Source organism: Phyllostomus discolor, chromosome 9 (genome assembly GCF_004126475.2).
Source record: "Phyllostomus discolor isolate MPI-MPIP mPhyDis1 chromosome 9, mPhyDis1.pri.v3, whole genome shotgun sequence".
Taxonomy (NCBI): domain Eukaryota; kingdom Metazoa; phylum Chordata; class Mammalia; order Chiroptera; family Phyllostomidae; genus Phyllostomus; species Phyllostomus discolor.
The window spans coordinates 102,286,058-102,307,305 of NC_040911.2; the positions used below are offsets into that span (position 1 = coordinate 102,286,058).

A 21,248-nucleotide genomic window follows, 5' to 3' on the forward strand; every position below is an offset into this window, starting at 1 on the left:
GTGACCTAGGGTCCCCGACCAGATTTCGCCACGGGGCCACTGGGGAACCGGGAGAGGCCGGCTTTTCCTTACTCACTCACACCCAGACTTCCGGCCACAGCTGGCCGCCTCCCTCCGCAGGTTGGGCCGTGGCCCTCCCGACCTCGGGCGCGACCTCATGCACCGCATGTGCCAGCATTCCCCTTCCTCCGTGGGTCTTTCTGGCTCCGGGGCTGGGCCTCAGAAACAGAGGTGCAGTGGAGGCTGATGTTTTCTGAGCAAGACTTTGCCTGATGACGGACACTCCCCAGTCTTGGGACTCGTGGCTCCCGGTCCCAGAGGGTCCAGGGAGTCTGTCAAGGCCCCTTTTCCTCTTGGGGTTCCATGTGCACGACCCACCCCTCAGGCTGCACAGGGCAGCTCTGCAGGAAGGGCCAGGCGGCCCGCGGGGAAGGCCCTGCACATGGTTGTGTTCAACCCCCGAGAACTGCCTGCAAAGCACAGCCGGCATTTGTCATGGGCCGACTGTGGGCCCCCGCCCCCCAACTCACATGCTACTCTGAACCCCCAGCGCCCCAGAAGGTGACTGTGTTTGGAGACACGGTTTCCAAACAGGCGATTAGTTAGTCAAGTGAGGTCCCTCGGGCGGCTCCAGTCGACTATGACCGATGTCCTTGGAAGAGATTGGGACACAGACACACACAGAGACAAGACCACGTGAGGACACAGGGAGAAGACAGCCGTCTGCACTCCAAGGAGAGAGGCCTCCCCCAAACCCACCCCTCCCGACTCCCCGACCTTGGACGTCTGGCCTCCGGGGCTGGAGGAAACAAGTCCGCCCAGCCCGCGGCACCTCGTTGCAGCAGCCCAAGCTAAGACGGGGTTCTCATGCGTGGCACGGTGTCTGCCAGCCCGCCGCCTTCGGAAGAGAGCCCAGGTCCATGCTGCACCTACAGGGGCCCCCACAAACACCTCCAGACCTCTAGGGCAGGCCGCACCTGCTGGGGAAGGGTCTCCTGACCGGCGCTCACCAGGAAGACCCCGGCCAGCTGGAGCCAGGGGTCGCCTCGCTCCGACACGGGCAGCCTGGGCCTTCACCCTGGCATTGGGTCCCAGGCTTCTCGCAGCCCGGGCGCCAGCCGCACATGCGCTGGGCAGAGGGGCTTCTGTTTTCACGACGGGCTTCTCCGCACGCCTGGCAACCTGTGGAGCACCCGAAGCGGAGAAGCGTGCAGCCTTCAGGGCAGGGTTTGGCGTGTTTACATCCGTGTTGGTACAGGCTGCTTTTCTAAGGGGTCAGAGCTGGGCCCTCCAGCCCCGGTTTGGGGAGAAGGGAGGGAGGGAGGGCATCTTGAAGAAAGGGGTTTGGGACTTTGCCCCCGGGCGATGGGGAGCCACCTGACCCCTGACCCCTGTGTGCGTGCGGGAGGGCTGACGAGGCTGCCACCTCCCCGCTTGTTGCTGGCTGCCACGCGGGCCGGAAACTGAAACACGCCCGGGCAGGACATGAAAATCGCAGGCTTCTGCATTACTGAGCTCCTGTTCAGTGCGGAGCGAGCTCAGCACTTTCTGTGTGCTATCTAGTTTCGTCCCCACAAAAGCCCTGTGACGACGTGACTGTCCTCATGCCCATCTTATAGCTGAGGCAGCCGAGGCCCCCCAGAGAGCCCTCTGGCACGTGCGTGACGTGTCTGGACCGCGACGGCTGACCCAGACACCAGGGCGGGCCGGGAACGGAAGATCTGAGTTGGTCCCGGGGCCGCAGCCAGATGGTGCCTTGGAGACGCATGTGGGGCTGGTGGGCCCCAGTCTGGCCAGCAGGAGGCGGCCAGGAGGGCTCCAGGGAAGGGGGGCACCAGTTTTCTCCCCGGTGGGGGCTCTGGGGGGAGGACAGGAGTGGGTGTAAACGGGGGATGTTTTAAATGGAAGGGTCCTTAGCCGCACCCTGCCTTCCCTGCTGAGCGGTGGACCCCCTGCCCGGGGCTCTGTCCTGGTCTTCCCCCCTCTGGCGTTAGTCTCCCAGGGCTAATGCCGCAGAGGACCACGACCTGGGCGGCTGGACCACGGAAACTGGTTCCCTCCCAGCTCTGGAGACCCGGAGTCCAAACTCAAGGTGCCGGCCAGGCCGAGCTCCCGCTGAGGGCCCTCGGAGGGGAGTCTGCCCCACACAGGCCTCTCGGCTCCTGGTGTCACAGCAGTGGCGGCCTGCCTGGGTGCAGTGGGTGTCACCCGGACCTCCGCCGCAGTGTCCCCTGGCGTGCTCCCTGTGTGTCTCTGCATTTTTACGTGGCCTCATTACAAGGGCAAGTCACTGGATCAGGCCCATACGCATCCAATATGACTTCATCTGCAATTGACTAGATGACCAAAATTGCCTCCAACCTGGCTGGCGTAGCTCAATGGATTGAGTGCAGGCTGCGAACCAAAGTGTCGCGGGTTCGATTCCCAGTCAGGGCATATGCCTGGGTTGCAGGCCAGGTCCCCCAGCAACCACACATTGATGTTTCTCTCATTCTCTCTCCCTCTCTCCCTCCCTCTCTCTCTCTCTCCCTCCCTTCCCTCTCTAAAAAGAAATATATAAAATCTTTTAAAAAATTGCTTCCAAATAGTCATTCATTACCCATAGGCACCAGGGGTTAGGACTTGAACATGTATGTATATTTTATTCCTCACCTGAGGACATCTTCTCATTGCTCTTGGGGAGAGAGACATCGATCGGTTGCCTCCTGTATGTGCCCTGACCAGGGATCAAACTTGCAACTTTTCGGTTAAGGGGTGACGCTCCAACCAACCGAGCCACACTGACTGGGGCAAAGGTACTTTTTGGGAGACACAAGTCAACCCACGGCAAATGCTCAAACCCCTCAGGCATCGTTACAGACAAGGGCCAGCCTTCTGGAGCAAGGGTCCCGAGTCTAGGCCCTCCCCATGGGGACAGGGACAGGCTGTGAGGTGGGACTCAGCGTCAGACATCTTCTGAGTGAGCCGGGTGGGCGGTGGGCAGGGGGACAGGGCCTGCTCCACCTCCAGACCCAGAGCTGGGGGCCGGGGACACCGCCCGCAGGGGACCAGCAGCAGGCACTGGGCGCTGACCCCAAGCGTCTGGCCCCAGTCGCCACACCTGTGCTCTTTCCCTTCCGCCTCCCGGCCCCTCCCCCTCCACCCCCACAGCCCGGGTGCAGAAGGCACCGCTGCCGCCCCCTCGTGATGAGGGGCTGGAGCTTTGGAGGGAGGAGCGCCCGCCCACGGTCACTGATGATGGGACCACAATCACCCTCCCCACTGACCTCCTCCCAACCCGTAGTGAGTGCCACAGGGACTAGGGGAGCGGGGAGAGGACCCCCCAGGCGTTTATTTTTCTTACACCACGAGGGGCCTGGTTGTTGGCATCGGCTCAGCACACGGTTTCTCAGTCTCTGCGCTGTGGACATGCTGGGCGGGACAGGGCACAGGGTGCCCGCAGGCTCTTCCGCAGCCTCCCGGCACCCAAGTGCACTTGTCCCGCTCGGTCCGCCCCCATCCCCCATGCCTCTCGGTTCTCTGCTCAGCAACTGCCTGGAAAATTTACCTAAACGTAACACTCATTTGTTGTCTCTCTACTCCTAAAACGTAAAGCTCGCTGCGGCCAGCAGGCAGGCGCGTTCGTTTCGGACTTGCAGTGTCCCCTGGGCCTAGGGCCTGGGCCTCCCGGCGGACGGGCCATTCCACGAAGTGTGACTTGGGGGTAAGTGACTCTCACACAGAAGTTGGAGCCACGTGCAGCCGCGGGGCCACCCTACTAGGGTCGTAGAGGTTGCCGTTGCAGAAACCTAAGGGATCAGGGGATGAACGAGTGAAGGAACCTGTACCTGGGCATCCGCTTTTTAAGACACTGGTTCCCCTCCCCGCCGCCTTCCCAGAGGGGCGGGCGGCCCGGTGCACGCCGCGGGAGACGGCGCGCTCCGGGGAGGACCAATGCCCAGCCCCAGTCCTGTGCTTTCCGCTTTTCCGACTCCGTGGCCCCGCCCTGCGCGGCCGGAGGGGTCGGGACCCTTCCGGAGACCTCCGGCCCCCGGCGCCAGCACGTGCTCCGGGGACGCCCACCGCCTGCCAGCAGCCGCGCTCCCCGCGGACTCACCTCCGCGCGTGGTGCTTGGGTGCGGGCGGTGGGCGGGGGAGGGCGGGGCCCGCGCGGCGGCGCTGGGATTTGTAGTTCCGGAGCCTCCGCCGCCCGCACGAGGCGCGGGGAGCGCAAGGCGCCCGGGACCCTGCCCTAGCCCCTCCTGGCCCAGGCTGTCCGGACCTGTGGGTCACAAAAGGGGGAACCGAGGCCCAGCGAGGGAGCCCAGCTTGCCGAAGGTCATGAGGACGCTTTCCCTGGCGCAACAAGTGTAGGTCATGCTTTATTTTTTCAAAGTTCTTAAACTGATCAGTCTTCTCATGAAAAATGTGCCTAATCGCCACAAAGGCACTGAAGACTCTTGACTGCTTACTGATTTACTTCTTTATTTTTGGCCAGCACCGACGTGGGCCCTCGCGGCCCCGCCGACTGTGTTTATTGTGTCCCGGCGTTCCTTTCGCTGTTAGTTTTTGAGTTCTTACATAGGCCGTGTGCGACACGCGTGTGTTTGGGTGCGTTTCCCCTGGTGTGATCCGAGGAGTCGGGAATCGCCGCCGAAGCCGGCTGTCTCTGCCGCCACCGAAATGGGTTCTGAATCCAAACGCAAAGATGGTGCGTTTGGCTGGTTTTTCCTGAATTTCTGTCTACGTACTGGTGCCTTCCCAGGGTGAAGGACGTCAGTGACGTCCGTTTGTTTTCTCTGACGTTGTCTGTTGGCCGTGAACTTCCCGGTGCGGATAGTGACTGTGTCCTTCTCCATGGCGGCTGATCTGCAGGCAGCCAGGGAGGAAAAGAGCTGGGTCGCGCTTCCATCAAAGTTTTCAGAGCGTCCCTTTTTTGTTTTTGAAACATTTTTTCTTCTATTTATTGATTTGAGAGAGACCACTCTGTTGTTCCACTTATTGGTGCACTCACTGGTCGTTTCCTGTATGAGCCCCCGTCTGGCGATCAAACCTGCAACCTGGTGCCCTGGGATGACGCCGTAACCCACTGAGCCAGCCGGCCAGAGGGTTACAGAGGGTCCCTTTTCTGGTGGGGAGCTGCCCACACCTCCTTCGTTCCATCGTACATTCCCGCAGGTGTTTCCCAAAGGCCCCCTGCTTGGCAGGTGATGTTGCAAAGGCCTGGAGCTGGGGGGACAGTGAGTGACAAGAGAAGGGGAAACGAGTTGAGACAGAAAAGTATGTCCCCAGTAGGCTCTTTGAAGACTTGGGGTCCCCTGCCCAGCACAGAGGGCCTGGGGACTGCGGCTTGGGGAAGGGAGGGTCAGACTTCAGTAGCTGCAGGGTGGGCCTTGGGGTCAGGAAGTCCAGGGACGGGGGATGGGTTTGTCTGGACGTGGGGCCAAACACAGCATGAATGACCAGCAGACACTTCACCTGCATCCCTGTCCCCCTCAGCCCACCTGGTGCCACTCACGTCCTCGCAGGCCCTAGCCTGTGTCCTGCCGTCCAGAGAGGACGTCCATAGGGTTGGGGTCAGAGTGACCCTACTTAGAGTTACAGTCCCAGACTGCACAGGGCGTCACAGCGGTGGGGCTAGACATGCAGAGAGACTGAGGTCCCCAGTCTGGCACCATGGTGTGACCCACCCGTGGGGGAAGTTGGTGCCAGGGCCAGCTGCGGGGGCAGTGACCTGCACAGCCACATGGCCAGACGCTTAGAAAGGCTCCGTACTTGGTTCAGCGCTTTGCTGTCAGATGTGAAATTCCTAATAACTTTGAGCTCTCAAAATTCTGTAGCTAGCCTTGGCTGCCATGGCTCAGTGGATAAAGTGTTGGCCTGTGAACCCAAAGGGTCGCAGGTTCGATTCCCAGTCAGGTCACATGCCTGGGTTGCTGGCCAGGTCCCCAGTAGGGGGCGTGTGAGAGGCAACCACACACTGTTTCTCTCCCTCTCTTTCTTCCTCCCTTCCCTCTCTCTAAAAAGAAATAAGTAAAAATATATTTTTAAAAATTCTGTAGCCCATCCTTCCAGGTGTGACATTCAGAGGGCTGGAGGTGAGGTGACCTATTTCTGGGGTTGGGGACCAGAACAACGGGAAGGTGGACAGCGCTCTGCTTAATTTCCACCAAGGGCAGTCCACACAGATGGAGGGACCCCTGGCACGGGCTGTGGTTGGGGACAGACTGTTGAAGAGGCCGGAACTCCCTCCCCTGCCCAGACACTGTCTCTGGGGGGGCCTCCGGGACCCCTTGGGCCTCTCCTGGACAGATGCACCCCGATTTCCTTCTTTCCGGATTATATAGTGTGTATTGACTTGCTGAATTGTGCGTCTTATTCAGAGATGCCCCGTTCTGCGCATCTGTGCAGCCACCACTCCCTGGTTAATATTCGTCCAGCTAATTATATCTATAGACAAAAGAAAATCGTTTTTCCTTTAATATATTAAGACGAATATCGCATCAATAATCATGACTTAATATTCGATTATATCTGATTCATTAGATTCTGCGCGCCCTGAGGGCAGTGGCCGGCAACTCCGCAGGCACGTAGTAGGACCTCGGAAAACTTCCGGATGCTCCGTCCCCAGAGGCGGACCCCACCCCCAGGCCTTTCCCAGAGCGCTGGGCGCGGCTGGGCGGGGCCCGGACTACGCTTCCCGGCGGCCCCTGCGCGCCAGGGGCGGGGAGGGGGCGGGCCCCAGGCGGGCCGGGGGTGGAGCCGGCTACAAAGCCCGGGGGCGGGCGCCGGGGCGCAGAGTGCCCGCAGCGCCGGCAGGAGCGCAGCGCGTCTCGTCGCGGTGCGCACTGCTGGAACGGCCCGCGAGTGGACGGGCCCGGGGGCACCGCTGCTGCCTTGCTCGCTCCTTGTCGCTGCCCATGAGCGGATCCCCACGCGACCCGGGTCCGTAGGCCGCGGGGCGCCCCCGATGCTGCTGCAGCCCGCGCCGTGCGCCCCGAGCGCGGGCTTCCCGCGGCCCCCGGCCGCCCCCGGCGCCATGCACGGCTCGCAGAAGGACACCACGTTCACCAAGATCTTCGTGGGCGGCCTGCCGTACCATACCACCGACGCCTCGCTCAGGAAGTACTTCGAGGGCTTCGGGGACATCGAGGAGGCCGTGGTCATCACCGACCGCCAGACGGGCAAGTCCCGCGGCTACGGCTTCGTAAGTGGCCCAGAGGCTGGGCGCGCACCCCAAACTGCACTTATCTTGGCCCCGGGCGCTGAGTCAACTGGCAGGCGCACGCCCAGCCACTCCGCGGCCGCCCGGGGCGCCTTCGGCTGGCGTTGGCACCTGCTGCCCCCTCTCGGGCTCCGGGGACGACGGTTCGCGTTCCAGCCGGTCCCGCCCCCCCATCCTTCGGCTGGGTCAGTCTTCCCCTGCCCCACGCCCGGTTTAAAAGGGAGATCCTCAGGTTTCGATTGGAACTTGTAAGTCTGTGGAGAGCTTGCGGGGTCAGATGACTACTCTCAGGACCTCATGGAGCAACCAGCTAGTGAGGAGCAGGGGCTTGGCCCCCAGGGGCTTCAGAGCCCTGGGCGCCTCCCCCCACGTTTTCCAACAACCCCTTCTGCCGCTACAGATAAACACGAGTTTAAAAAGCGGCTTGAACCCAGTCTCTTTCCAACTCCAGTATCTCCAAACCTCTTCTGTGAAGAAAGTCACAGGCCCCTGCCTCTCTCGGGAGAAGGGAGGGTGCTCTGTCTCCCCTGGGGATTGTTTCTGCCCTTGAAATCAAGGCTTCCTAGCACTTGAACTTGGGGGGAGGGGCTTGAATCCCCGGGGCAGCTTCGTGGGAGGGCCCGGGGCTGGGGTCTGAGGGGTGGGGGAAGTGGGCACCCCCAGGCCAGGGCAGAGCCCATGGATGTGTCTGCTCCTCCAGGTGACCATGGTGGACCGGGCGGCCGCCGAGCGGGCTTGCAAAGACCCTAACCCCAACATCGACGGCCGCAAAGCCAATGTCAACCTGGCCTATCTGGGTGCCAAGCCGAGGAGCCTGCATTCGGGTAGGAGGCCGTTTCCCTTCCCGGGCTCTGCCTGGCTGCTATATTCAGCACTGGGATCTGTCTAGGGGAACACCCCCGCCCCCACCCGCCCCGGGAGTGCCAGTCGGCTGTCATGTGCTTGCAGAGCCGTCCCAGGGCAGTCATTCCCCAGCTTGGGAGCTGGGCCCCTTCACCTAGCTGCGTGTGCCAGTGGCACAGGGCGACCAGGGTGCGTCGCCCAGTTGTCAGCTGTCCTCGCGGGCGGGAGGACGTTGGTCTCCGGGACCTGAGGTGGGGAGGACAAAAGCCTACAGGCTGCTGCGCCCCAGGTGCCTTGGGCCGCTCTGCTGGGAGCTTTGGGGTTCGTGTGGGGGTGGCCTGGGGTGGAGAGAGGAAGCCCATTTTCCCTTGTGGTTAGACTGGCGTGGCTGTGCGGTGCCGCCGCCCTGGGTGAGCCCTGCCCCTAACGGGCCTCTCGTTGTAGGCTTCGCCATCGGCGTGCAGCAGCTGCATCCCACCTTGATCCAGCGGACGTACGGGTGAGTGGGGTGGCGGGCCGGGGACGGGCCGGGGGGCCCCCAGGGTGGGTGCCCACACCCCACTCCAGGACTGCCAGCCCTGTTGCTTTGGTTGTGCCCTGAGGTGTCCAGGAAACACTCACTCCAATTTTTCAGAAACGGTGGTTTGGTTTTGGGGGCTGGGGTGGGGCGGGGACAAGCTGGGAGAACTGAGAGGAGGCAGACGGCGTGTCTCCGCCCCTGGCAGAGGCCCCGCAGCAGAGAGAGGTGAGGAGCGTGGGCTCCGGAGCCTGAGGCCTGGGGTTCAAATCCTGGCTTCCCGCTCTCTGGTTGTGTGACCTCCAGCAGCCGACACAGGTGTCTCTGCCTCTGTGTCCTCACCCTCAGAGTGGGGACTGTAACTGTACCCCCGATTTCTGTGAGTGCAGACCTCAGGTGGCAGGTGGGCGCTCTGGAAGCGTCACTGGCGTTTTCAGGGACCGGCAGGCCGGGCCCTTGTCAGGGAGCCCCTCTGTCCTGCTCCCGCACCTGGCAGATGGTGGCAGCAGGTCGCGCCAGCCGGGGTCCGGGGGCTGTGCGAGCTGGAGCAGGTGAGCGGGGATCAGGGCCAGATGTCCCCAGCCCCGGCCGGCTGGCCCCTGTGCCTTTTGTCTGACGTGCTCTGGAGGAGTGTGTCCCACCCTCCCGCATCCAGAAAAGGCCCCTCTTTCCTTGCCTTTTTTTTTTTTTTTTTTAAACATCTAATAAGGCCCGGCAGCTGCTTGGGGAAAGACGGGCAGGCCTCAGGGGCACAAAGGAGCCGCCGTGCGCTCCTACTGCCCGGCCCATGATTGATGTGGCGTGTGCCCCGGAGCCAGGAGCTTGTCGTCGGGGTGGGGGGTGGCTCCTCTCGGGGGGGTGGGGAGGACAGTCCATTATAAAACACGCTACTGGTTTTAGAACATGGCACTTCTCCAGCTATTAGAGACCAGTCTCAGGTGCCAGGTTCGAGGCCCGGTGGAAGGAGCATTCTGGCTCGAGGGGCCGCGTGGACCAAGGGCCTCGGAGCAGGGGTGGCGCCAGGCTCGGGGGCACCGACGGGGCAGGTCGGCCAGGTGACTGAGGAACTGCCCCAGGCCAGCGACTCAGGGTCGCCTGCACAGTGCAGTGGCTTCGGCGTGGATGGCTCATGTGTGAGCTCAGCGCCGGTCTGTCTTCTGGGGGTGGGGAGCCTGGAGGGTGGCTGGGAGCAGGTGGTTCTGGGTTTCCTTCTCACCGGGGCTCTGCGTCACAGTGTCTGCAGCTGTCTGGGAAGGAGTGTGGGGACACCCCAGTCCTGCCATCGCCCCAGGCTCTTCCTCTCTGGGGTTCAGGCCCCATAAGGAGGGTGTTCCTGGTTTTCACAGCCCTGGCTGTGTTCTCCGGGTCCACACCAGGTGCCCAGGGGCAGGGCCGGCTGCACAAAGATAAGGGTGTGAGCTTCCAGCACAGGCAGCTCTTCCTGTTTAAAATGTAACAATATCTCCCCCACCATTGCGGCTGCCTTTGGGACTCGAGCAACCGGCAATGCTTGGCCTCTGGAGCCTGGAGACCCGGGTTCGAATCCTGGCCCTGTCATTTGCCAGCTGGGTCCATCTTGGCCGGTGATGTGGTGTCCTCCTCTTGAGCCTCAAGTTTTATTTTCCGACACAGTGTCGGCGCAGGGGGCTGGGTGGCCCTGCGCCCGCCACACCTCTCCCTCCGTCCCCAAGACCACCCCCTGAGGTCGGGATTGACATGTCTCTGCCCCATAGATGAGGAAACAGACAACGAGAGGTTACCAGCCCGTCCGGCGTGGCTGGAGGGACAGGATTTGTGCCCGGGCTGGCTGGCTCCGGAACCCACACTCTCAACCACTGCTCTGTGGGGCGGGCGGGGACGGGGACACCCCGATCGCACCTCGGGGTCCCCAGAACATCACCCACGTGAAGGCAGTTGGGGGGGTGGGTCACAGTTTTTACTGCCGTGCGTCCCCCACTCAGGCGACACTGTTGCGTAACTCCGTCTGCCGGCCGGTCATCTAACACCTGGGTCAGGGAAGAGGCCTCCGCTGTTGACTGGTTGCCAAGGGGTGGAGACGCAAACAGGGACAAGGGGTCAGAGGGGCTGTCCCGCAGTCGGGCGGTGGACTGGAGCCTCTTGGAACCTCGCCGCCTCCCTCCTGGCCTTGCTGAGGTCCAGGCTTGGGTGGGGCCCGTGGGTGCGCTGCTGCAGAGGGGTGGCCGGCTGGGCTGCCCGGGTCAGCTGTCCTCTCCCAGCGCCCGCCTGCCGGGCCGGAGAGTTGGGCCGTCAGCATCCCCTTTGTCTTTGGGAACAATCGGGCTTGGGACTGTGGCCCGGCCTGACTCAGCGGTCGGGTTTGTCGGCCTCCGGCGGCCAGCGAGGCCGGGCCTGCCGCTGGCTGAGGGCGCTGTGCGAGCTCTGGGTGGGAGCCAGGTGACCCCTCTCCTGCCCGGCCTGTCTTTCCGGGACGTCCTGGCCCCCGGCACGGGCCCGGACAGCTCTCAGGGACCCCCGCCCCTCTCTGGGAGAGGCCACTGCCTGGAGCGCTCGCCTGGCTGGGTCGTAAAGGTCAGCGTGGGAAGAGTCCCCAGAGAACTTGGCACTTGGGGCTTTTTGCTTGGATTCCCCTCCCCCCGCTGTTCTTGTGTTTAAGCGGATGGACGTGTTCAGGACCTGGCTCGGCCGACTGTGCATTTCCACCCTGTAACCACGTGGGGGGCCCCTCCCTGAGGCTTGGCGTCCTTGGCAGGTGACAGGTGTCTCCAAGGGAGGAGACGGTGGCGGCCACGGACCGCCCAGCCGAGAGGCCCCTGGCTGGCCGGCGGGACGGCGAGCAGGCCGCAGGCGGGACTGGAGGCAGAGCCGTCTGGAGCGGCCCGTGTCCAGGCAGAGGTGGGGCCTCGCCCGAAGGGGGCCTCCCGGTGTCATGGGGCGCTCATTCACACCCAGGCTGGGCTGCGCTCGGGGCCCGTCCTGCGGTTATTTTTGAAGGGCCAGCTGCTTCTCCGGGCACAGCTGACCCATGCCATTCTTAAAGGGGGTGTGCTTGGGCTCCACGCCCATTTACTGTGAGCCCCGCTGAGTGCCAGGCTTGGGGCCAGGCTCCCGGGGGGCCCAGATGACAAGATGGGGTCCCGGGGCCGCTTGGCTGTCAGGTGCGCCAGTGGATGGAGCAAAGGCCCTGGGGTCTGCCTGGGTTCGAGGCTGGGCCCCCTCCCCATCTGGGTGGTGGGCACACCTCGCAGGGCTGACCGGGTGCTGTGTGCAGAGCCGTCGGTTGGGGTCTGGCCCGCGGGAGGACCTGGGGTTTGGCCGGCCGTGAGGGTCGCACAGCAGTCCGGGTCGGGGTCTGTCACTCCCGCCACCTGCGCAGGCCTCAGCCAGGGGAACCGTGCGCGGCTCTCGCAGAGTGGGGTGGGGGCCTGAGCCGGGGGCTCCTTCGCCCTGGTTCCTTCCTCGGGGGCCCAGCTCCTCCCCACTGGCCAGCCCTTGGACACACCCCCACCCCCTGCGATGGACAGCACCGTGGGGCCCTCTCACACGGACCGTGTGGCCTGCAGTGTCTGAGCGAACGTCCCCAGTGCCCGCGCCAGGGCCCGGGCCGTGCGAGAACATGCCCAGGGGTCTGAGCGGAGTGTCCGGGCCACCAGGCGGGAGAGGGGCCGGGGCGTGACAGGAAGGTGTGGAGTCCAAGGGCCTGGGCAGAATCCTTCACTCATTGAGGTTTATGTTGAGCACCTGCTATATGCTGGGCCGTGTGCCTGGGCTATTTTGAGTAAGAGAGACACGGTCCCCTTCACAAGGCACCTCCTTTCTAGCGGGGTTGCCAGACTGTTGCGAAGCCACCGGTGTGCGCAGGGGCCGGAGAGGGGGTGCCACATGCCAAGGAGCGGGCGGTTCTCGTGGGGGTGGGACAGCCCTGCACGGTGACCGTCATGGTGTACGGGGGGGGGGGGGGGTGTGTGTGCATGTGACACGGTGCCAGGCTTACCCGCCGGGACCCATCAGAAAATGGTGAGGTCCAGTGAAGGCTGACACCCGTTGGTAGCCATGTGCCCGTGGTTCCCGGTGTTAGTGACGCTCTGGGTTGTGAGACATCATCTTTGGGGGACTTCTCCACGCTGTCTTTGCACCTTCTTGGGAGTCTGTCACTGGTTTATAACTCGAAGTAGGTAAAGCTGGGGGGGTGCCTGGCAGTGCCTGAGGGGGTGGGCATGGCAGGAAGTGAGCTCAGCGCCAGAGGCTGTGGGTGCTGGGAGGAGGTGGGCGCCCTCTCCCCCCCTCCTGCCTTGGGGCGTCACGTGGCTTGTTTTTACTTTCAGGGTGTCTGGGGCGATCAGCACTTCCTGTTTGTCACTCGCTGGAGCACAGTGGGGGTGGCGGGTGGCCCGTGCACACCTGCTGTCTGTCCCTGTCTGCCGCCGGAACAGAAGCCGGCCTCCGCGAGGTCCCGCGCTCCGCTGCCGGCCCTGCTGGCCCTTCTCGGGCTGGAGGGCCTTGTGGGGGGGGGGGGGGCCTCAGACCCAGGGCAGGGCCAGACCACAGACAGATGCCGAGGCAGGCAGCTAAAACCCCCCAGGGGTGCCCCCACTTTAGGTGGCAGGGGGGTGGGCCCCAGCTGGGTACGGAGTCTGGAGGCCCCTTTTTCAACTGTTCCAGCCCTTGTCCCCATGATTTTCCTGGTCGAGCCTCAGTTTCCCCATCTGCCAGGTGGGCCTGACAAGTGCCGGGGGTGGGGGGACATCGGATCATTCCCCCTCCCCCTCCCCCCCCCTCCCCCCCCGCGGGGGCCGGAAGGAAGTGGTGTGTTCCTCTAGTCAGTCCATTCAGCAGACACGTGCTTGCGGTGGGCCAGGCTCAGGACGCCGCCGTGGGGACGCGAGGACACCCGGCCCCGCTGTGTGATCGCAGGGCGGCCCTGGGGAGGCGACCCTGCAGACGGACAAGGGGATGATCGTGGCTCCAGCAGCCACAGGCGCTGTGCGGGGAAAGGTGGGAGGCGGGGGTGCAGGGCCCAGCAGGCGGCCTTGCTCACGGGGCAGCAGTGGGGCCCAGGCGAGCGGTGGGGTTCTACTCTCAGTGGCTTGGGGCCCAGGTGGGCCCTGAGCGGAGGAGGGCCAGGTCACTGGTGTCTTTTAAGGGTCCCTCTGGCTGCTGGGCGGGCTGGGCTGCCAGGCTAGCCTGGAGGCCCCGCCTGGGGACAGATCTGTAATCCAGGTTTGAGGCCTGTGGCTGCCCCACCCCCGCTGGGGCGAGAAGAGGGGATTCTGGATGCTTTTTAAGGAATGTGTCACAGAAGGAGGCATCTTCCTAAGAAGCTTCCAGAGCTTTGGGCCTGAGCAGATGGAAGACCCGGTTGGTCTGGCCAGCGAGGGGAGGCCGGTGTGGGGCGCACGTTCGGGGAGGAGCAGGTTCCGGTGGACACGCCGTGCCGGGCAGGGCCGAGTCCCAGGCCCCCGGGAAGGCGTCTTACCAGCCCCAGGTCCGGCCGCGCCCGCCCCCGCCCCACTTGCCTGTGTTCTGGTCGCCCCAGAGAGCCCGGGGGTTCCCGTGAGGCCTCTGGGGCCTGGTTTCCCCACGACCTGTGCAGGGCCCGTTCCCAGGGCGGCGGGGCGTGGAGGGGGCCCTTCACTGCCCCCAAAGCCTCGAGTCCCGCCTCCAGCCGCTGGGTGTCTCTTGCACGGTGGGCAGAAACCTCCAGAGAACAGAAAAGTGAAACCAACCCATCCGCCTTTTTTATTTTTATTTTTATTTTTGGGGGCAGCTTTGCATTCAGAAGCGGACCCCCTAGGTTGCAGCTGAACCCTCCCCACCTGGGGGGGGTTTTGCTCTGAGTGTGCGGAGGTGCGGTCGGCCGCCTCCTGGGCGCCGGCTGCCCCTGGCCCTTGTCCGCACCCCTCCCCCACCTGGGAGCGCGTGGACCATGCTGCTCAGGGCCCCGGACACATGCCTTCCGAGGGGCTTTGAGGACCACCCCCTGGGGCCTCTGGCGGGCTCTGGGGCACAGCCTTCATTCGCAGAGGTGGCAGCTGAGGCCAGAGAGGGCCGGGGGACCGGGCAGGCTCCGCCAGGAGCGAGGGACTCAGGCTTCTCGCCTCTGGACGCCCGATCTCCTCCGATGGGCCGAGCCGGCTGGGGTGCCCTTGGCTGAGCGTTGTTTATCTCTGAGTGTGCGGGGCCTGGGCGGAGACTGGGCCTGTCCCCGCTCAGCGGGGGTGCTGGATGGCTGCCTGGGCCGCCCGGGACCCCGGAGCCACTCCGCTCGAGGTCAGCTCCAGTCCCTGTGCCTCTGGCGTGGTCCAGCAGCACCCTGTGCCCCCCGCCCCTACCCAGTCTGCTGGGGCCATGTGGGGGCGTGGGTGGATGGAGGCGGGGGAGGGCGGGGGACGGAAGGATGGGGCACCTAGAGGTGGGGTGGGCGTGGCTTCAGGGCAGGGAGTCTCTGAGGGGCGGGCCAGAGTGTGGCCAGGCCTGTGCCCTTTTCCGAGGCCCGAGGATCAGGCACGAGGAGCCCAGCGGCGTCCTGGCCGTTCAGGAGAGCAGGCGGAGAGTCAAGGAACCTTCTGGACACAAGCTCCCTGTTCCCCGGCTCCGGGGAGTCGGGGACTCTACCCGTGGCGATGTGCCGGCCTGGGGGTACGGGCGGGGGAGCCCGTGGGGTGGGGGCTGCCCTCGGACGGGGCGGGCTGCCGAGTGGCTGGGTGTCCTTTCTCACGGAAGAGCTCCGGGTGCCCGGGTGTCCGTGCACAGGTGGGTGCCCAGCGCACCCTGAGCTCCCCGCCTGGCCTCCTCCCCAGCCCCCGGCGTGGGCGCCCCTGGCTGTGAGGGTGGCGAGAAGCCCTTGTATTTGTTTGCCCTTCACGGTGCGGCCTGTGGCAGGGTCCTGCCCTCGGGCAGTGCTGGGGGACTCCCTGTGGGTCCGTCCCGAGAACTGCAGGGTGCTAGCAGCACCCCTGGCCCGTACCCAGTGGAAGCCCGAGGCACGCCGGTGTGACGGCCAGAACTGTCCCGGCTGTGGCCGTGTCCCCTGAGGGGCAGAGACACGCTGGCTGAGGACCGCTGCCCCACTGGGGGGGTCCCGGCTCTCACCGCGAGCCCTGAGGTCAGCCTCCGCGACCCCTGTTTTACAGACACGCGCCACCGCCCGGGGGAGGGCCCTGCCATTTTTAAACTTTTATGTAAAAGATTTTTTAATTTACTTTTAGAGAGACGGGAAAGGAGGGAGAAAGACAAGGAGAAAAATATCCATGTGTGGTTGTCTCTGTTGTGTCCCGTACTGAGGACCTGGCCCGCCACCCACACATGTGCCCTGACCAGGAATCGAACCGATGACCCTGTGGTTTGCAGTCCGGCGCTCAGTCCACTGAGCTGCACCAGCCAGGGCCTCCCTGTCACTTTGACCTGAGTCCAGGCGCACACGCCTGTCTGAGGTCCAGTCTCTGTGGACGCACTGAGCTTCTCGCAGACACTGCCACGTCTTGGGGTGGGGCCCTTGGCACCTGGGCTGCCCTCCCACCTGGGTGGACCCCGAGGTGGGTCCGGGTTCGCTGGCCCCAGCCTGCAGCCAGCCCTTGTGGGCACAGGTACTGGGCAGCGGACGGACCGGGGCGGACTCTGCTCTGCCGTGCCCTCGGGCCGGGGGCCTCTCTGGGCCTCAGTTTCCGTCGCCCAGAAATGGGGGAGCAGCAGCACCTGTGACATAGCTGTGAAAAGCTTTGTGAGTTACCTGGGGGTTTTCATGCTGAGTGTCGAGGGTGGCTGAACACCTGGGGGAACAGGTGACTGGATGCGGACAGCACCCCCAGGGACAGGAAGCAGGCTGCCCTCCTCCCCAACTGGTGCACCCTCCTCATGCCTGAGTGTCCCCCAGCAGGGCAGAGCTCTGGTGTGGCCCGGAAGCTGTCCCTGGTGGAGCCCCGGCACCTGTGCTGGGTGGACAGCGCACGGCCCTGACGCGGGCAGCTGTTCCCGAGGGCCTGTGTGTGTGCGAGGGTCTTTGCGGGGCTCTCCGCTGCGGGGCCCTGCCCCTGCCGGACTTCGGTCTGCAGGGGGATCCATGTTTTTAGCAAATGTGTGGCGGGCAGTGGTGTCTGGGGTGGGGCTGCCCCCACCCCTGCCCGTGCTTGGAGAAGTTCTGGCCTCAGAGCTGCCAGGACCTCCAGTTAAGGAGTGTCCCCGGTTCTGGAAGCTGGGTGTGGGTGCACACGGTGCGGGGCCCCTCACCGATGGTGCCTGGGGGCGGCATGGTAGGCGCTGTCCCACGACAGTTTGTCCCGTTTATTTGCTCCTTCCCCGGGGGGCCCCTGGACCGCCAGAGCCCCTCGGCTGTCTTGGAGCGGCGTGTGCCTGGGGGCTGTTGCACCCCTCCATGTGGTCATGTGAGCCCCAGCGGGCGAGACAGGCCACGGCGCTCCAGCCCTGTGCGGTCGGCCCCTCCTCCAGGAAGCCTCCCCTGAACACCCTGGGAGTCCCGGGTCTGGCCATGGGCTGGTGTGTGTGTGTGTGTGTGTGTGTGTGACCCCTACCCCTCCTGGAATCCAGGCCCCGCGAGGCCAGGGTTTGCGCAGCCCGGGAAACGCCGTGTCCTGGCCCAGAGCACACCCTCGACTGGTGAGAAGGCTGTGCCCCAGCTCCTGAGGCTGAGGTGGGACTTGAACCCAGGCCCTCCTCTGCTCAAGGCTCTGTTTCCCACGGGGAAGGCCCTCAGAGAGGGGGCCAGCAGAGGCTTCTGAGCAGATGGGGGAGCAGGCATCATGGCCCCCAGCCAGGGCCTCCCGCCGGGAACTGCGAACGATCGCCCGTGTGGGCGCAGGAGCTGGCTGATGCTGGCGTGGGTGCGTTGCCGTGGCAGCCGCTGGGGTGCTGCTCCCTAGGAGGGCCAGTGGCCAGAGGGAGCTGGGGGCCCCTCCGGCGTGGAGCCAGGTGTGCCCCAGTCTCTCATCCTCCAGGTGTTTGCTGCTTAGTCCATGGGGCACGCCACACCATCCTTCGCCTCAGCTCTGCCCATGCCCGGCCCAGCCAGCAGGGGCCCCGCCGCGGTAGGGGGCCTTACCCGTATGTCTGACTGTGGTGAAGTCACGCTAACCTGGAGTCTGTCATTCAAAGACGTCAGGTGTGTTCACGAAGGTGTGCCACACAGCCAGTGTGGAATTGAGGACTCACCCTCAGCCCCAGACACCCCCGAGCACTCTCCTCCCGCTGCCCGAAGCCCCGGCTGTCTGACCAGTCCCCTGTCTGGATGCTGCACGTGGATGGGACCCTGAGGGCTGGCCAGTGTCACTCAGCACAGTGTTGGGGCACGTGCCCCAGTGTGGCACCTGTCCCTCTCTTTCGGTGGCTGAGTGCCAGCCCGTGGCCCGGATCCTCCACTGCCCGTTTATCCTCAGCAGTGGGCGGACCCTGGGCTGTCGTGGGTCCCGCTCTCTAGCCCTCCCGGTGCCTGTGAGGGCGCTGGCCCGCCTGCCTGGGGTATTCAGACCCACGTGGGGTCCTGAAGCCCTTCTCTGTGCTTCGAAGCGTAACACCTTGTGGAGCTGCTGCCCACTCTCAGGCCCGTGAAAACGGGTCGTGTTTCATGCGCCCCAGCCTCACCCGTCCTCAGCTTGCATGCACACACGCATTTGTTTTTCTAGAACAGACGGCATCACCATGTAGCACGGGTCAAATATCCCCGTTTTGCATAAACAGCATCTCTCTTCTGCTCGGTTCTCGCTCCTGACGGCGTGGTGCGGGGAGGGGCTCGGGCTGAGTGTGGCCTCGTTCCCCCGTCGTGTGCGGTGGGGTCTGGAGGGACATCCGAGGACCCCCTGCGTGATGCTTGGGTCTCTGTGGTTTTCCACGGAAGCCGAGGCTGCCGCCGTGATGCACTGAGCGCATGCATCCGTCTCTGCCCTGGAGAGGACTCCCTGTGGGTGCTGGGGGTGGCCTGCCCCAGGGGACGGTGCGCATGGTCTTGGCGGCCCACTTACTGTCCAGTTGCTCTGCAGGCAGCTGCCTGTTTCTGCCCCTGCCAGGGGACGAGGCCCCCAGGGACCTCCTCCTTTTTCTTTCAAAGCAGCCTGTCTGTGGGGCAGGAGCAGGGGCAGATGGGGTCCCCATCCTGAGTGATTTGTGCTGGTGTGAGGAAGGGGGAGGAGATGCCCTGGACGCAGTGTCTACCCCACGGGGTCCCTCTGTGCCCAGTGGGCTGTGAGGCTCAGAGAGGCTGAGCCACTTACCCAAGGCAGCCCAGCGGCTGGTCGGCAGGGCGGACAGATGCTGCTGCCGCCTCCCTGCGCCTCGGGCCCCCGTTTGCGCACACAGGAGTCCATCCCCGCCCTGCAGGGCGTGTGCTGGCACCTGGACCTGCGGGGTGGGACCGGCGTGGCGGTTAAGAGGGTCTGGGAGTCTCAGCCCCCACCCTCCTCCCTGAGGTCTCAGCGTCAGCTTTACTGCCATCACTGCTGTCGCCGCCGCCCGGTTTTTCTGTGTCAGTTACATGCTCACCCACTCGGCGTGCACTGGGCCCCTGCTGGCGGCCAGGACCGGCTGGCAGTGGACAGAATGGGCATCCTTTGGGGAGCCAGGGCTCTGGGTGGGGGGTGAGACGTGGCGAGTCAGCGGGCTGCGAAGGGTGTCCTCTGGTGGGTGGCAGATGTTGGGAAGATGAGCCGGGAAGTGTGGGGACAGGGCGGCCCTCGTGGGCCGGTGGCCCGAGCACTCACGAGGGGACCCGTGCTCAAAGCCAGGAGACGTCGCTGGCTTTGACGTCTGCTGTCACCATCTTGAGATGCTTAATCACTTTCAAACCTGGTCCCCCAGTCGCATCTGCGGTCCCGTGGGGTGCAGGGCCGGGAGGGGCGCCAGGGGAGGACCCGCTGAGGAGGGGACGTTCACGTGCAGCCAGTGCTCCCACCCGCGCAGCTGACGTGTTCAAGCCTCAGGGAGCGAGACCCGGGCCGGGAACACAGCAGCGCCCCGCTCTCCCTCCGGGTCCCGCCCCGGAGCCAGCGTGGCGCCTGACCCTCGAACCCCCCCCCCCCCCCGTTTGGCTCCACAGGTTGACCCCCCACTACATCTACCCACAAGCCATCGTCCAGCCCAGCGTGGTGATCCCGGCCACCCCCATGCCCTCGCTGTCCTCGCCCTACATTGAGTACACGCCGACCAGCCCGGCCTACGCGCAGTACCCGCCAGCCGCCTACGACCAGTATCCCTACGCGGCCTCGCCCGCCTCGCCTGCCAGCTTCCTGAGCTACAGCTACCCAGCCGCGCTGCCCCCGGGCCTCGCGGCCCCCGCGGGCACCGCCTTCGTGCAGTACCAGCCCCCGCAGCTGCAGCCCGACAGGATGCAGTGAGGCCGCTGCCCTGCCCGCGGCCTGCTGCCCACACGTCCACCCGGCCGAGCTGGGGCCGCATACCGGCACCTGTGCTTCTGGGGACCCCCAGGACCCCTGCCTGCACCCTGGATGGCCCAGAAGCCGCTTCCCTCCAAACCCAGGACCCGCTCTGCGTCAAGGGAGGACTTGAAGACAGAGAAGGAGCAAGAGTTCCAGAAGACGTAAGCCTGACCTCCCAGCGCGTACAGCCTGCCGCCTCCCTTCACCTGCGCTCCCTCCCCGAGCTCGGCTGAGGGGCCCCGCCTCCCCCGCCTAGCACCCGGCAAGGCCACGCCCACTCCCTGCAGACCCCGGCTGCTGCTCTGCGGGCTCTGCAGAGACTGTCCTGCTCAGAGATGCCTTACTCCAGGGAAACCTAAATGAGTGGCGTGAATTGACTGTTTATTGTCACTCCATCCGCACAAGCTGTGAACGCGGGAGAAGGTGTGTGACCACCGCCTCGTGGGATTCTCACTTCCGGCGGTGGCACAGGGTGGCTCCCGCGAGCCCCCGAGGCTCCCGGGGCAGCAGGGCCACCGGCCATGGCCGCGTCCTTGGCCCTCGGAGCACTGAGACCTTTTTTCTTACTGTGGTCGTTTTGCTACTAAAGATGATCCAGAATTTCAGTTTATTTTTTCAGTGGAGGCTCCTGCCACCGAGAAACCAGAACCTGTTTTTGACTTTGAGATGCTCACTGCTGTCCGTGGCTCCGCCCAAGGAGACGGGGACAGTGTTTCTGTGGGGAAAAGTCTCTTGTCGCTCGAGCACCAGGAGCCCCTTGGAGGGTGGACATCCCCAGACCGGAGGTCTTCCTCCGCGACAGTAAGTCGTCCCAGAAGCTTGTCCCCGCCCCTGCAGCCCCTGGAGCCCCTGCAGCCCCTGCAGGGGACAGAGAGAGTAGGGCCCTAGGTGATGCTGGCCGAGGGGCTGGACACAGCGTCCCCGCCCGCTCCCCGTGTCCCTGGCTGCACACCAGCCGGTGCTGAGACCAGCCTGGCGTGTCCTGCCCGCCATGGGGCTCGGTGCGGCGGGGGAGGCGAGCATTCCAGCGCGCGGTGACGGGGCTCCTGAGGCGGGGGCCCTGCCCAGCCTTGCAGGAGGAGGGAGGGTGGGTGAGGGGGCAGGCAGCCTGGCTGAGGGGGCTTGGGGGGAGCGGGAAGAATGTTGGGGGGCGCTGGGGGTATTCCTTCGGACCTACCTCAGGGACTCGGGAGGCCCCGGGGCGGGCTGACGCCTGGGAGAGTCGAGGCCCCGGAAATACAGGTAGCTAATGTTATACTAATATTTTTATTAGAATGTTCGGATTATAAAAATAAAACTTGTTTTCTTTAAAGAGAAAGTTGGC

At 64.6% G+C, this 21,248-nt stretch overlaps 1 protein-coding gene across 1 annotated transcript; it reads left to right on the top strand.

The window, feature by feature from the left end:
• Positions 1-6,780: 6,780 nt before the first annotated feature.
• Positions 6,781-20,635, top strand: RBM38 (RNA binding motif protein 38). The gene is made up of 4 exons (XM_028524469.2): positions 6,781-7,186; positions 7,905-8,028; positions 8,492-8,546; positions 19,585-20,635. The coding sequence occupies exons 1-4, from the start codon at positions 6,950-6,952 to the stop codon at positions 19,880-19,882; spliced, it is 714 nt and encodes a 237-aa protein (XP_028380270.1). The 5' UTR covers positions 6,781-6,949; the 3' UTR covers positions 19,883-20,635.
• The last annotated feature ends 613 nt before the right edge of the window (positions 20,636-21,248 follow it).